Source organism: Syngnathus typhle, linkage group LG19, assembly GCF_033458585.1.
Source record: "Syngnathus typhle isolate RoL2023-S1 ecotype Sweden linkage group LG19, RoL_Styp_1.0, whole genome shotgun sequence".
Taxonomy (NCBI): Eukaryota; Metazoa; Chordata; class Actinopteri; order Syngnathiformes; family Syngnathidae; genus Syngnathus; species Syngnathus typhle.
The window spans coordinates 8741227-8755991 of NC_083756.1; the positions used below are offsets into that span (position 1 = coordinate 8741227).

At 45.0% G+C, this 14765-nt stretch overlaps 1 protein-coding gene and 1 long non-coding RNA gene across 2 annotated transcripts; one reads left to right on the forward strand and one right to left on the reverse strand.

Moving 5' to 3' along the window:
- The first annotated feature begins 4434 nt into the window (after positions 1 to 4434).
- Positions 4435 to 8006, forward strand: eef1e1 (eukaryotic translation elongation factor 1 epsilon 1). The gene is made up of 4 exons (XM_061266201.1): positions 4435 to 4569; positions 4945 to 5142; positions 6852 to 6947; positions 7512 to 8006. The coding sequence occupies exons 1-4, from the start codon at positions 4486 to 4488 to the stop codon at positions 7653 to 7655; spliced, it is 522 nt and encodes a 173-aa protein (XP_061122185.1). The 5' UTR covers positions 4435 to 4485; the 3' UTR covers positions 7656 to 8006.
- Positions 5904 to 7518, reverse strand: LOC133143922 (uncharacterized). Its single transcript, XR_009710509.1, has 2 exons — positions 6073 to 7518; positions 5904 to 5959 (listed from the first exon to the last, which is right to left on the reverse strand). It is a non-coding gene; the product is annotated as an uncharacterized LOC133143922 (long non-coding RNA).
- Positions 8007 to 14765: the final 6759 nt, after the last annotated feature.

The window sequence follows — 14765 nt, forward strand, 5'->3', positions numbered from 1 at the left end:
TCTGCAGACTGTTCTGAATTGATTTGGGACGTATCTAATGAGAGGTCCTGAATGAAGGAGCCTTTTTATAGGATAGCAATGGCTCATTACATGGTGTTGCTTACTTTGCAGGCTTGTATCTTTTATTCAGCTGCACGTTGCACGGAGCAATGGCCTGGGGATACTATATTGCCTGCTCACAGCTTCAGAGTTGACATGCTAGTTGCCAATGATTTGCCCCGTGCCGTTCAATGGAATGGAAAATGTCTTCTGCGGTCTTGGGAGACACGTGCGTTACAAAACGTGGGAAAGAATGGGAGTTGTGTCTCGATCAAGTGGAATGTTAAAGTCATCTTTTGCACTTTTGTTGCATGTGGAAGAAGTTTTCCATGGCTCCCATGTTGCGCAATAGCGTCCATCAGTGCTTCAGAGCAGGGATAGCCATTTGACATCATTAAATCTCAAGGCACAGCACAAAATTAAAAATAAAAAAGGCCTTTTGGTTGTCATGCATTTCAATTTTACGCCTGCTCCAACAGATAGATGAACAAAGATATAGATGTAATCAATAAGTAAGTGTCAGACAAATGGGGTGAATCATAACCATGCCTGCAGCACACTGCTTGGGAATCACTACTGTCGATACTTTGTCATGGAAGCTCCTCCAAGGAAGCCAAATCTTTGTCCAATTCTTGACTGAGTGTTGAATTATTTAGATCATATTTCCAAAATATGTAGAGTATCTGAGCTTGGTGATTCCCTCCATACAGCAGCCATACATTGACGCCACGTAGCGCCACCTTTACTGCATTATTCGGCTAGCCTTCAATGTGAGCGTCACAGGTGAGTCCTGGGAGCTTTTATCACGCCGCCACCATTCGGCCGTCTGGCCGGCCGGCCGGCCGCAGTCTCATCTGTCCCAGGGTTGAAATTGCCAATAAAGAGGGTCTCGTATAGATCACCCCCGACGGGCGCCGGAGACCTGTCATGCGGACCATGATTCCTTGCTCTCGGAGAGGGGAAGAGGGACAAATAACCCCGTATCTATCTCGCCCGCCCCCACTCCACCACAACCATCTCGACCATACGCACACGCACATCCCGTTTTACTCTCTCCAGGTCATAAAGCGGCAAGTTAAACGAGATAAACTGTATAGTAGTCATAGGAGAGACAAGCGCAAGTCTGAGCTTTCACTCTTCATCTTTAGAAGTAGTAAATCAAACTAATGGCTTAAAGACATGAACACGGGATTGGGAGAGATTTAAGAGGCCCCAAATTGCTCAGATAAAAAAAAAAAAAAGATTGATAAATCCACAGGATCCTCAACAGTCCTCAACTTTGCGCGCATGCATCTTTTTCCTTGTACAGTCATTTTGGGACTTTTGGGCATAAAATCACATTCATAATTCTTTGATATGTTATCATTTATAAAGTCAAAAAATCTGTCTATTTTAGTCTGTATTTTATCTGTAACGCTGTATTCTTATTTTAAATATAGTACAACAGTGGTTAGTACATCTTCAGGCTCGAGATCTTGACTCTGGCCCTCCTGTGTGGGGTCACCCGTTCTCTCCATGCTCATTTAGAAATAATCATTTTTGTACTTTGGTCAAAAATGAATAGTCCTGCTACACAATATAGTCTTCTGTCAAATTTCCAAAGGCATAATCTTGGTTTAAAAAATTTAAATGAAAGAGATAAAACCATGTGAGAGCTTATTGCAAGATAAGGCAAGTTAGTGATGTTTTTGGAAAGACCCACAGTGCTCCCTGCTGGCAAAAAAGCAAGCAGCAATGAGAGTCACAAGTTGCCATGTCCCTCCCTGCCTTTGCCCCTGCAGCTGCACAGAGAAGAGCTTGAAACTTGATGTTTCCGTCTCACGTGGGTCCAAATCTCATGAGCGGCTTCGAGAGCATCCGACTTTGGCCGGCGTGGCTGCTTCATCAAGGAAAAGAGACGGCGAGTGAGCGTGAGAGCTGGAGAGGAACCTGCATGGCCAGTGGGCAAGTCCAATAAAAGACAATCTGACTTTTCAGAAGCTATCATAATCAAGATCCTCCCACTGAGGTTGTTTGTCTGTGGGGGACACGGATGACGAAGGGTAAAGGCAGAGGATATTCCGAGCGGTAATTAATAGTCTTAAGTGACTGCTGCCGCTTGGCTCGGAGGCAGTCACCGGATTATGGTTAGCTGGTACCGCGGCCTTGAGCGTCTCCGACGGCCTTCTGGCTTGGCATGGAGGAAATAGAGAAAGTGCCTTTTATGGCTGCTTTGTTTATCTCTGGGGCCTCTTCCTGATCAGTCACACACACACACAGCATCTCTTCCAATGTGTCACAAACGTTAAAGGAAAGACATGAAATGCCACCAAAATGTCAGCACTCCACCCCATTTGCATGTGAGGATATCGGATGATGGGAGGAGGCTGAGCTTGGACCAGCTTGTTGTTTTTAGCCTTTGGGGGCCGAGTTGTACATCAAGGAAAGACGGGAGGGAACCGCTTATTTCTCGCCACTGTTTCCATTAGGAAGGCCTGAGTGGTTGCATTCCATTCTCTGGCTTTTCAAAGATGCAATATCATATAATCCTGAACAAATGCACTTTATCGTATATTTTTAGGGACATTATACGATACATTATTTGGTGGTTCGTCGGATGTCGACTGTGAAGCAAATGGAATGAATTCAAACTGGATAAAAGGTCTATCCCTTGCTACTGTGGTTCTGAACTAGCGGCAGCGGTGTCCAAAATTTGACGACAATGTTCTTGTCAAACTGCCCCTATTGCATCTGTCCTACAGTATTCAGTCAAAGATGTTTCCCCAGGTCATAAAAGGTAACACAGGCAGGCAGCAATGACAAATGAGCATTAACAGCATATTATAGGCTCCAGAGCAGGAAAAAGGAGGACCTACATAGGTATGTATCTAGCAGGACTGAGGGCTGTGTTTATGGCTATGCCTGCCCTGGAAAGCCCCACGGCGCTCCGGGTGACCCTTGCTTTGGATTTTCCTACTAATGTGACCCTCGTATTGTGTATTGCCGCCGTCCAAACTCCCACAGGCTATAGTTAGTCGTAGGAACTGGGGATGGTTGTCCTCAGTCCGCCTGAGTACAGACAGGATGTGGCAGCTCCGAGGCATTTAGTTCAAGGAGATGCCGGCGTGCACTTATGGAACAGAGTAGAAGTGTGTGACGCGGCCAATAAATAAAACAAAAAAGGGAATGTTGGGAACGGCAAAAAGAAACACTGCCAATTAGCCTCGCCTCAATTGTTGTATGGCATCCAATCATTTATGATAGTCTCTGCACTCATTTCTATAATTAATTTGTTTATTGGGATAATACTTTGCAACAAACTGGGTTTATATTCTTTCTTCTGATCTTAATGTAGAGAGGAGGGATTTGTGTGTCCCAATGACCCTAGCTGAATTCTGCCCCTGCTAGGGTTGCCCATGGCAACAGGTCCTAATGAGGAAACGTACAAAGCCAACTTTGGATGGTGAGTTACTCATCACCACCTCAAGTGTAGAATTGCTAAAGTGATTATCCCGTCATCATTTGTCCTAATGCGGAATAAGAAATGACAAGACACTGTTATTGTGTCTCTGCAGTCTGATCTCAAGCATTAGTATTCTGTTCAGGTGAGACAACTTGACTCAAGTCCAGATGAAAACAATGCTTGTCACCTCTGTTTTGCATTCACTCATGCACGCACACACTGACACACCTGACATACCTGGACAAAAGATGGTTAATAAGGCCACTCTTGAATGACAGGTGACATTTCATTATGGGGACATCATAGCACCACAGTGCAAATGTATCCAGACATGACACGCGCCAGGTCACACAGCAGACACAGACAAGACAGAGCAAGTCAACTTTGCTGGAGGACTCAAAAATGAAACTCCGGACCCTCCTCCCTGTCATCTTTGATTCCTTTTGACCACAAATCTTTGCAGAGAACTTCAATGAGAACAGACACACTAGTCTAGTCTGAACTCAGTTTTTGATCAGTATGCCATCCTTGGAGATGTTGAAAGAAAGACTGTCATATTCGCGATTGAATTATACCACCAAACTAAAGCTTGAGTTTGTGGTCACTGGTGAGAGAAAGCAAAAATATAAAATAGAGGGCAATAATATTAATAATAATCATTATTATCATCATCATCATCAATCATCATCAATCATTATTATTATTATTATTATTATTATTATTATGATTATTATGATTATTATGATTATTATGATTATTATGATTATTAAGATTATTAAGATTATTATGATTATTATGATTATGATTATTATTATTATTATTATTATTATTATTATGAGAGAGAGAGCGACCACTGTCTCCACTGTCTCTCTCTCTCTCCGATGCAGTATACAAGAGCTTCCATCCTATTGGTCGAAAGAGCTGCCATTCAAAGACAGAAAGGCGGGCGTAGAGAGCAAACAGCCAATCGAGTGATATGTTGATGACCTCCATCGTCAAGAACCATGGCGTTACGGGAGCTAGCATCGCTCGAGAAATATTTAGGACTGAAAAAAGCGAACAAATATAGTACGCGAGGGGACAAAAAGGTGACCAAAGCGTGCATGGCTATGGCGGTTAAAAGCGTCATTTTGTTGACAAGTTGACAAATGAAACATTGTGGATAGGAAGGTAATGCTAATAAGCTAGCCATGTGTTTCGCTATGCTGTGCTTTGTGTGAAAGGTGCAGCTTTCACGTCATTTGACAGTTAGCATATGACATTTTTAGCATCTACCAGCAGATCTACTTTTGCAGGTGTTTATTTACACTGCACAATGGAACGCGTGCATGCTTGTCCATCAAGTAGACCAGTCAATGATGGGTTATTTCGATAAGATCGTTGTATAGTGGATGTGATCACTGGAATTTACTCTTATGGTGGAGGATATAGAAATGTGTGTAGACCTACCTACCTTCTTCCAGGTGCCTGTGCTGCAAAATAGCAATGGTCCTCCCCTGGTGGGCCTGATAAGCATCGCCTGCCACCTGGTGAATGAAGCCAAACGTCCTGACCTGCTGGGAGATGCCGCAGAAGACAGAGCCGTGGTGCATCAGTGGCTGGAGTACAGAGTGAGCAAGCTGGACGGCTGTAACAAGGATGAAAGTAGAATTATACTCAAGGTAGATGCTTAGAAAGTGCAAAAATGCAATTGTCTATTTGCAGGGATGTCTTTCCAAATGGTTGTGTATTAGCCAGAGTGGACAAGCAGAGAACACAACCACATAATTTAATAAGTTAAACCTATTTGAACCGCTATATCCTTTCAATGATATTATCAGCTCCATAGTTAGCCTCAACATTTTGGGTACTTTATATTTGGTGTTGACTCAATTCTCACATAAGAAGTTTTACTCGGTGCAAAAGGCTTTTGTAGTATTTCTGGAGCTCAAAAAAGAAATTCCTCTGAGAGGCGCCGCAGCATTCCTCTGTCTGTCATTCGGAAGTACAGACGGTGTGTGTGTGTGTGTGTGTGTGTGTGTCTCGCACACACGCCAGCAATACAGACTGATGTATGGCCTTTCAGTGACATGGCCCCTCATGACAGGGAAAAATGCCTTAATGTGCCCGGCGCCAGTCAGCGTGAAATGGATCGCCAGCTACGAGTCTGCTGGACACTGGGCGCCTCTTGGCACTGTCCTGTCAGCACGAAGCGCGTATGTATGTGCGCACTTCTCACAGTGACACGCACGCTCGTCGTGTGTCGAAGGAGTCACGCTGGGCGGCAGCATGTTATCTGGACAGGCCTCTTAAATATTTTAATGGTGCCACTTACAAAAGGAAGTCGCCTTGAGCATCTCAAGCTCTGGTGCCCAGCGCTCCCTCACGACCGTGACTGTCCTGCTGCGGCCAGCGCACCACGTTTTTTTTTTTTTTTGAAACCTTTTCACCCCAGGGTGCAAACTGAAAACACACTTTTCACACAGACGGCGGCTATTCCTGCAATGTGACAAGAGGAAAGTCAAAGCGTTTGACCTTGGAATCCAAAGACACCTTCATTTGAGATCACTTTTTTTTTTTGCACCCTTTGTGATTCAGAAATTGCTGCCTACCTCATTCCAACACGAATTTGATTTCCATCAATCGATCAGCCCAAAGTCTTGACTTCATTTGTGTTATCTGCAAAGAATGAACAGCTGTATTTTTCCCAAGCAACACCGCCTGCCTCCCTTCCAATGCTCGACTGGTCTTCAGCTCCATGGCTGTAGGCTACAAAGAGCAAGGATCCGATGGTGGAAGTCTGCAGTCTTCATGCCTTGTTTGGCATCAGCCACTTTTGCCGCACAATAACTCCATTTGCCCCCAAGATGCTCAGTGTGCATGGCGAGAGTTGCAAGTGCTAAAGATGGTCCCCCTCCCCTGGGACCAGCACTTCCGTGTCCCCAAGTTTCGACAGCTTCATTAGATCTGCAAAAAAAGAGAGTTGGAGTCAACAAACAGCCTGTTTCGTGGCATCTGCGCTAAGTCGCTAGTCATGGACGAGGCACAAAGCCCCTCAGGATATACATGATTGCCTTCCTTATAGCGCACACGCAAATGAATCCTCGATTTAACATATAGGTTCATGAACCTGCTGTCATGCTTTCCTTTTTACAGTCAAAGTAGAGGATGATTCTATAGTCTTCTTTTTCTTGCCTACAGAGTTGTTAACACGGGCGCAGTCAAAAGTTTTGCACAAAAATAGATTTGTATTCAAACCAGACTACAAGCCACTTTTTTTTTTTTTTATAAAGCTATTAAAAGAAGTTATGAAGTCTTTCCTTTTTCCCTCCAGAGGAGCACACCACACACACACACCTGATGTGTTTTGTTTTTATGTTTGCTCTTCCAGGACCTCAACCTCTACTTGCAAGACAAAGTTTGCATGGCCGGCAACCACTTCACTTTAGCAGATGTGCTCATGTACAATGGACTTCACCCGCTAATAGTGAGTTACCAATTTCTTGTATATCAATATATACTAGAAGCACAGCACATCCAATTAGTCATTCCTTTAGTTGTTTACTCGGTGCAGTTTGCAATCATTTCTTCACATTGTCACAGCACTGTCAAATGAACCCGAGGACATCAAAGTTTGGCACTTTTTACAATTTGAAAAAGTAAAGCGAGATCCCGTAAGGAGATGTCAGTGGGTTTAAGCGTAGACCGAAGGTCAGCCTCCCCACCAGGCGCAGCGTCACTTTGCTTTGGACTCAATGTTCCTTTCCACCTCGGGGACATTGAGTCCTGCCTGCCACTAGATCTTTAAATGTTCATTTCACGCGCAACAACATTTCACAGTCATTAAAAGCGACTGATGTTTCCAGGCGATGATCTTGTCAGCTTCCAAATTCCATTTAATTGGATACCAAAAAGTATTTTCCAAGGACACGCTGACTTCTTGGTCGATGATTCATCTGCTGTGTGCCCTTCTTTTTTGTGACCTCTGTTACTTTCAGCGATCCTGCCCTGCATTGTGCTGATAATGACTCAATGTTCCTCTCGCCGCCAGATGGACTTGACTTTTCAGGAAAAGGAGCGCTACGTGAACGTGACCCGATGGTTCGACCACATCCAACACGGCAGCGGCGTCCGACATCACCTCCCTCCGGTAGTTGTGCTCAGGAACGGAATTTACACCGCAAAACACCATTGAAGCCTGGCCAGTCGACGTATCGAAAATCTTATTTCCACAATTGTCATCAGTATCAGGATTCCACAATCTTCTTGCCACAATAGACCATCTTTTGTTTGAACTGGACCGAGACGACTGTTTTTAAAAAGGCACTCGACCCCCCGAACCCCACCACCACCACCACCACTTGTCTTGTTGCATCATTGACTTTTGACGTCCTTTCACAGCCTGCAAGATGGCTTAACCTTGGATCCATAAACAGTCAAGCAGTTGTTTCATGTTATTTGTTGCAGGTTTGGTGTTGTGTTTTGTTTTTAAAGGGAAACTATTCTAATTGCTTCGAACTTAATACAAAGGTGTTCTCAGTGACAACGTTGTGTGGTGTGTGTTTTTTTACGGGAAACTATTCGAATTGCTTCTCATTTAATACAAAGGTGTTCTCAGTGACAAGTGAATAAAGGACAGCGTTTGTCATGTATCAAAATGTCTCGCCACCCTAAAAAATGTTTTCCGATGATCAGATGTTTCACAGGCCTGCATTTTGTGTACCATCACATGGCTACGCTTTGCCCCACTTCCTCAGTGGACAGCGGCGGCAAGCAGTCGAGCATCCGACCTAGAGTCAAGAGATCAGACCAAGGCTCTGCTCAAGTCCCAATAAGCACCACTGTTGATGCTGCAGGCCAGACAGAGGGCAGCGGGCTCACCAGCTGCCGCACACACACAGCCAGCCAAGGCCCGAGCCCCCTTGGGCGACAGTCAGCCACTGTGTGTCACTTCAACCCTCACACTACCAAGGGGGCATCTCGAGAGAGAAGGACGAAGCCAGGCAGGCAGCCATGGAGAGAGAGAGGAGAAAAGAGCACCCGGAAGCCAAGGGATCTATTTGTGATGTGAGCAATGATCCCCACGTCTTCTGGATGTTTGCATTTGGAGCAATTAATAGTCATCAAGGTGAGCGCTAACGTCGACGGAAGGGATGCAAGTACCAATTTCGTCTTGTTTTGCAAAAACACTGAAATATGACTTGAGCAATTCTACTCTGGCCAATCAAACGATTTGCGACTACAATATGATCAAAATGATGAACTACGTATTTTGTCATCAGGCATCAAAGGAGCCCCTGTCCTAAAATCCGGTGCCTGCTTGTGTGTTCTCACAATTTGTTTTACGTCAATCCCAGTGTTGGGGAAAAAAAGTGTTACGAAGATGCAAGTAGAGGGAAAATGGCTGGCGGTCATCCATTGGGCCCTTGTGACTAGATGGGGCACTTTGTGGTGTTGGGAGCCATTAAAGCCGTCTTTGTCTTCTTGCTTGTGTTAACATTTACTTGGAATGTTGTGCTATCAAGACTTCCCACCGCAAAACTTGCCTCTGGATGTATTTCTTAAATTCATTTGTGTTTCTGAAGATGCCGTGATTCCTTGTTTTCTCTGTATGATTAATAATAACGTGCTTAATGGAAAATAAAAAAGTCGATTGAAAACCTTTTTTTTTAACTCAAGTTCGCAGAAAGCCGGCCCTTTATATGTAAATACAAATAAATATTTCAAATTATTTAAGAATATGACCTGTTTTCTTTTTTAGTCAACAAGCGAACACACATTGACCTTGAGCGAGCAAAGGAATTCAAGTAAGAGTTGACAAAACACGACAACACCTGCAGACATCTGCGAAGCCTTGCCTCCAAATATTGGCAATGTCATCATTTTAGGAGAAAATTCTCATATCGGGCCAATAATGTGCGAATAACAAGCCTTGCCCAGAAATACTGGCAATGTCATCATTTTCAGGAGAAAATTCTCAGATTGTGCCAAAGGTTTCTAACCATACAGATCATGATTTATGGAAGGATGCTTCTTTGAGTTGAGTCGGGAATTGGGTCTGCTCTTTTAAAAAGCGGTTCCCGAATGGCCTTTGAGCAGCTTGCGTCAACCCTGGTGGGAAGGTGACGGGCCAAAAGTGTTCCCCACGTGCTCCGTCAACACCTTTTGCCGATCCCGCGAGCTCCACAAGGCACATTTGAAAGTTGCACAGACGCCACGCCACGCCACCAGCCCTTTCATTGCCTCGTCATGGTGAGGCCACGCGACGTGTGCTAAGATGAGGCCAGCGTCTCTGGCTGACTGAATCTCCTCAACGCCAAATGGTGCGGAGGCGAGGCCGGTGTTAGCATGCCATAAGCTCTTTTGACAGCTCTTATTGTTGTGCGCTTACACAGTGTGACAGTTGTACCACGCGCCCGCCTGTAAAGATGCCATCTGATTGTCTAGTGCAATTACACCACATTGAAGAAGGCTGCGGGGACGTTAGGAAATTCTTCCACTCTACTTAAAGACTATCAATGGAACAATTGTTTTTTCATCCACCCTTTCCATCCCGACGACCCACTTGACCTCCGAACAGAACTTCTAACACTGGCTGTGCCTCATTCACGGGTTATGTAAGTTTCCCAGGTGTGGGAGCAAGCCAGTGTATGATGCACATCAATCAGGGAGATGGCTGGCTGATTCAGCACGTAAGGTGCTGAGGTACATATGTGTGACCGGCGGCAAGGAGAGAGATTGCGCAACCTGGAGTGTGTAGAAGAAAGTAAGACATCAAGGTGGGCATGCATGTTAGTTTTTTGTTTCAAGCCAAAGCAAAAGTGTCATATCATTACGCTACATAGTGCTTCAAAGTTTCCCGTCATTCACTAACAACAAGCGGTCAGTGATAGATTGCCGGACCTTTCCTAAAGTACTGACGGACTGGCCACTTTTCAATCTATATTTGCACTTGTATCCATATCACACTTTGCTCCTTTGCTCCATAAATCAGCCATCCAATTAGAAGCCCCCTGTGTCGTCATCACGGGCAGCCAAGCCAAAGCCTCCCGCCCCTGTGCGTCTGCTCCATCCTAGCAAGCAAGCAAGCAAGCAAGCCCAGAGGTCATGTCACTTAACTTCAGCCTGCCCCCCTGCGCTAATAGGTTGTGAGAGGACGCCTGCAGGGAAGTTGACTTCTCACTGAGAAGTGATACTAAAGGTAATTGCCACTGAAACCTGCTTAGGGTTTGGGCTGGGCTGCATTTCAAATAGGCATAGTGCTGCTATTATGGGGGGGCATGGGGGGCCAGAGAGCACTGCCCTTAGCTATTTCCTGTAATGTGACTACCATGGGAGGGGGGGGGGGGGGGGTAAAGGAACAGTGGTCTTATTTACATAATTTGCATCTGCATACGTACGTCACGGGGCTGGTGAATGTTTATCCGCTGTCTTTTCTTATTAGAAGGGATGGGCTTTTAATTTCAGCCGACTCATTTATTTCAACCTGCAGTGAAATGGGCCTTATTTGCCTAATGAAGGAATCCAATCAAGGGAGTAAGACAGTTGGCTGGTGACAACTTTTCATTTGATTCAGTTTGAATAAGAGTAGTTATGTGGAATGACCTAAGTTATTTTGAATGACTTCATCTGGAAAGAATTGAATACTGTTCTTAACATTTCACAAATAAACACATTCCCTTTGGCAAGGTCTGCATTCTAAAGATAACTCTTTTTCCTATTTGTGTGGAAGAAATAATAGACCCCATGCTTTGCTTATTGGTTTTTTGAAATGAATGGCTGAAACTATTGCAAGTCAGATGCTGTTGCCTTCCAATTGCTACTGTATCAAATAAATATTTGGAGTCATTAATATTGGGATGGATTATTCTGGTGAATGAATTGATTTGAGCTCAAACAAGAGCTACTTTGTATTTCACTAACCGTGCCTGAGGGAAGATCTCAAGTTGAAGTCGCACCCCATTTGCACTCGAGCTTCTGACAAGATGGTTTAAGCGCACGCGTTTCGTCTGTAAACCTCATAGGGTGAGTTTTAAGTCGAGTTGCTGCTATGGCGTTGACCACCATTAACAGAACGCCATTAAAGTCATTCATAAGAGCATCAATTGAACCATTGTGGAAGGGGAAGGAAGGGAAGCCGTTGCCAGAAGCAGCAGCAGCAGCCATGGAGAAGATGCAGAATTACTAGATGCATGCAAATTCTCCATTTTGCTAGGTGTGAAATGAATTAGGATAGCAAAATAGTTGGCCACGCACGGGCCTTGACTTACACTTTGGAAATAAGTTGGGAAGCAATCAAGGATTCTTATGAGTGAGCTCCCATGCTAAAAGAGTATAAACAACATACAGTTGACTCAAAAGTTAATGCCTTTTTGGTGACCCCAGGGGGGAGGGGGCTTAAACTTACTGCAGTGTGTCTTAGTAACAGCATTTGATCCTCCAGTAAAAAAAAAAAAAAAAAAAGAAAAGGGAAAAACACTTCATTCAGGCCAGATTTCACAGCACATGACACACAGCTGATCAGCGGCACCCGAAGAAAAGGGGGCGTGAAATTGACATTTGGAAAGGAAAACACAAAGTCATCTCTGTGTCTCCTGATCTCCTCCTATCGCACACACATGCACGCACGCACGCACGCACGCGTTCAACTATGAAGAAGTCGCCTCAACACGTCATAAATCTGGACCCGTGGAAAAAAAACAAAAAAACGCCTGTCTGTCTTTGAAGTGCACGACTCGGGGGTGTAGGTGGGAGCGTTCATAGAAAGATGATGAGACGGATGGAGGGAGAGAGGACAGCAGACAGATTGAGGGGGTGCTGATAGCTTGCACAATAGGCTCCAGTGTGTGCCACTTGGCTTCGGGATGCACCCATACACAACAAGTTTTTTTTAACACATGTTAGATTTCAGTGACATCCAAACGTACACACACAGGTCAGACCCTGAGGGGGCGGGCGGGCGTCTTTTACGACTCTGGCCGACTACCTTGTGACTTTCACAGTTGTCATGTTCTTTTTTTCACATCTAATTGATCATGTGACCTCAGCAAGTCTAAATATTCACTGTATGATCATCACCTTGCATTCATTAGTTGTTAGTTAAACTAGAGTGTAGAATGGATTCCTATTTTTTGCTTTTCGCACTGAATAATGCATGCATAATGAAATGTGTGGTTCTGATTGAATTCTTTCATTTTTGGATTCAAACAAAAAATGGATTTAATCCACATATTTAAAAAAAACTTCATTCAGATCAAAAATAGCTTTTCCCCAGTTCTTTGTCTTCCATTTTTTTTTCTACCCCTCGCCGTCCTTCAGGTGAGTGTGACATGAGAAAAAGAAGTGGCCTCACCTTCCGGCTGCATCTGAAGTGTAAGTCATCTGCACCCTGCCGCTGCCACGTTTGGCTTTGGGTGACACACACACACACACACACACACACACACACACACTGTGCCTTGGCTGCCTCCATTACACTCATGTTGGTGTCCTCTCAACTGTGCTCCTATGGGCCAGCGTCACTGTCAGGACTGACTCAAGTTTAGTCAAGGACATTAAGAGAGCAAGCACCTCTGGGGAGAAAACATCACAAGTGAAGAAAGGACGGACGGACGGACGGGGGAGGCAAGGGAATCTCTCACGACTACTTTATCGCTTTATCTTTTGCCCAAATAGGTATGGAACTTTTCATCTATCTGTCTATCTGTCTGCCTATCCAGCCGTCCGTCCGACACGTCAAGTCAACTTATAAAAAAATCAAATGAAGTTTTGCACCTGGCATACAATATGCTCGAGTTCAAAATCCTCTTTCAGTGACCCATTCTAATTTTTCCAAATGTTTTGCCAAATGAACATAACCAATAGTTTCTTTTCAAGTCATATTAAAAAAAGCAAATTGATTTTACTTTAGAACATCCATCCATCTATTTATCCATACTAAATCTAATTTGTGGTCACAACCATTTGGCAACAAGTTTTCTCTCAAAGTTCATCTGCTCTGGTGGACACAGTCAGTCTGTGTTTGTTTGAGCTTCTTTAGTGTGTGTCCAAAGAGTCAGAAGTTTCCAAAAATCTTGGTGGGACTTGCCCTTGGCGCTTTGTTTGCGTTCATCTTGATCAACGTGCGGCAAACAAATAAGCTCACCTCTCCCAAGTGGAGTTGTTGTTTTTTTTTTGACTCCAAAAGCAAGCTCATTTAATAAGAAGCCTCCCTCCCCACCCTCCCCACCCCCATTGTGGCTCTTCCCCGACGAGAGGCCAAATCTCTTCAGCATTTCCAGCCCTGTGAGCTAATTTGACAGCTCACGGGGGTGACGCTGATTCCAGTTCGCCGAGACAGGTACCCTAGGGCTAGCCAGCTGGATCGCAGTGGATGCTTACAGATTTGGCTTTAGATTCATGCTGGGTGTCATCTGTCTCTTTGGGCTGGCGAAGAATTTTTGTGTGAGCGCCTGCGTGCGTGCGTGCACGCATGTGTGTGTCCGCCCTGACATCATGTGCCTGAGCAGTTTGTGCCTGGCAGGCTTTGTCTGTCCAGGTTGGCCATCAAACACAGCCAGCGTGGCCCTAATCTGACGAGGCACCGCTACAAACATGCCACAGCAGCAAGAAGTGTGCGCATGTGTATGTTTGTGCATCATGTGTGACCTCAGGGTGCCTGGCCTCTGATACCAAAAAAATCGATTTGATTATTATTCCTGCTCCTTGCCTTCTTGCTCCGCCCCGCAAACTTCACAAGGCGTCAAGAAATCAACTTTTTCCATGTTCTACTGCACAGGCAGCAATTCCGTGGCAAACAAAAGTACACGCCGCCACTTGGATCGTGGGCACTTCAACAGGTCCAGAGTCTCCTCTCAAGCCTGTTGCCCTCAGTCAGAGCAAAGGCCATCCATCCGTCCCAACGCTGGGGCGGGAGAGGACAGACAAGTGGGGCGAGCCCCCATGGGGAAAAATGACATTCCAGTTCCTGTTCCTCTCCAGGATGAGCCCCCAAATGGCGCTTGACGCTGATGCTTACCGACACGCTGAGCTCGTCCAACTCTCTGACACTCAGTCAGCGGTACATAAAGAAAGGGTTCTCCCTGAGCTCAAGCTGAGATTCCTTTGACAAGGTTTCATTCCCTTCTTGCAGCTAAAGAGATCAAAATGTTCCCTGAAAAGTGCATATGTTGATTTTCAAGCCACCGCTTTGACTTCCCATCATGCCTTGGGATAGAGCAGTGACAGCAAGGAGTCACGCGACATGCAAAGTACCACCGTCTGTAGGACTGATCCTGGTAAAGGGGGGTGTTGAGGATCCTGGAAC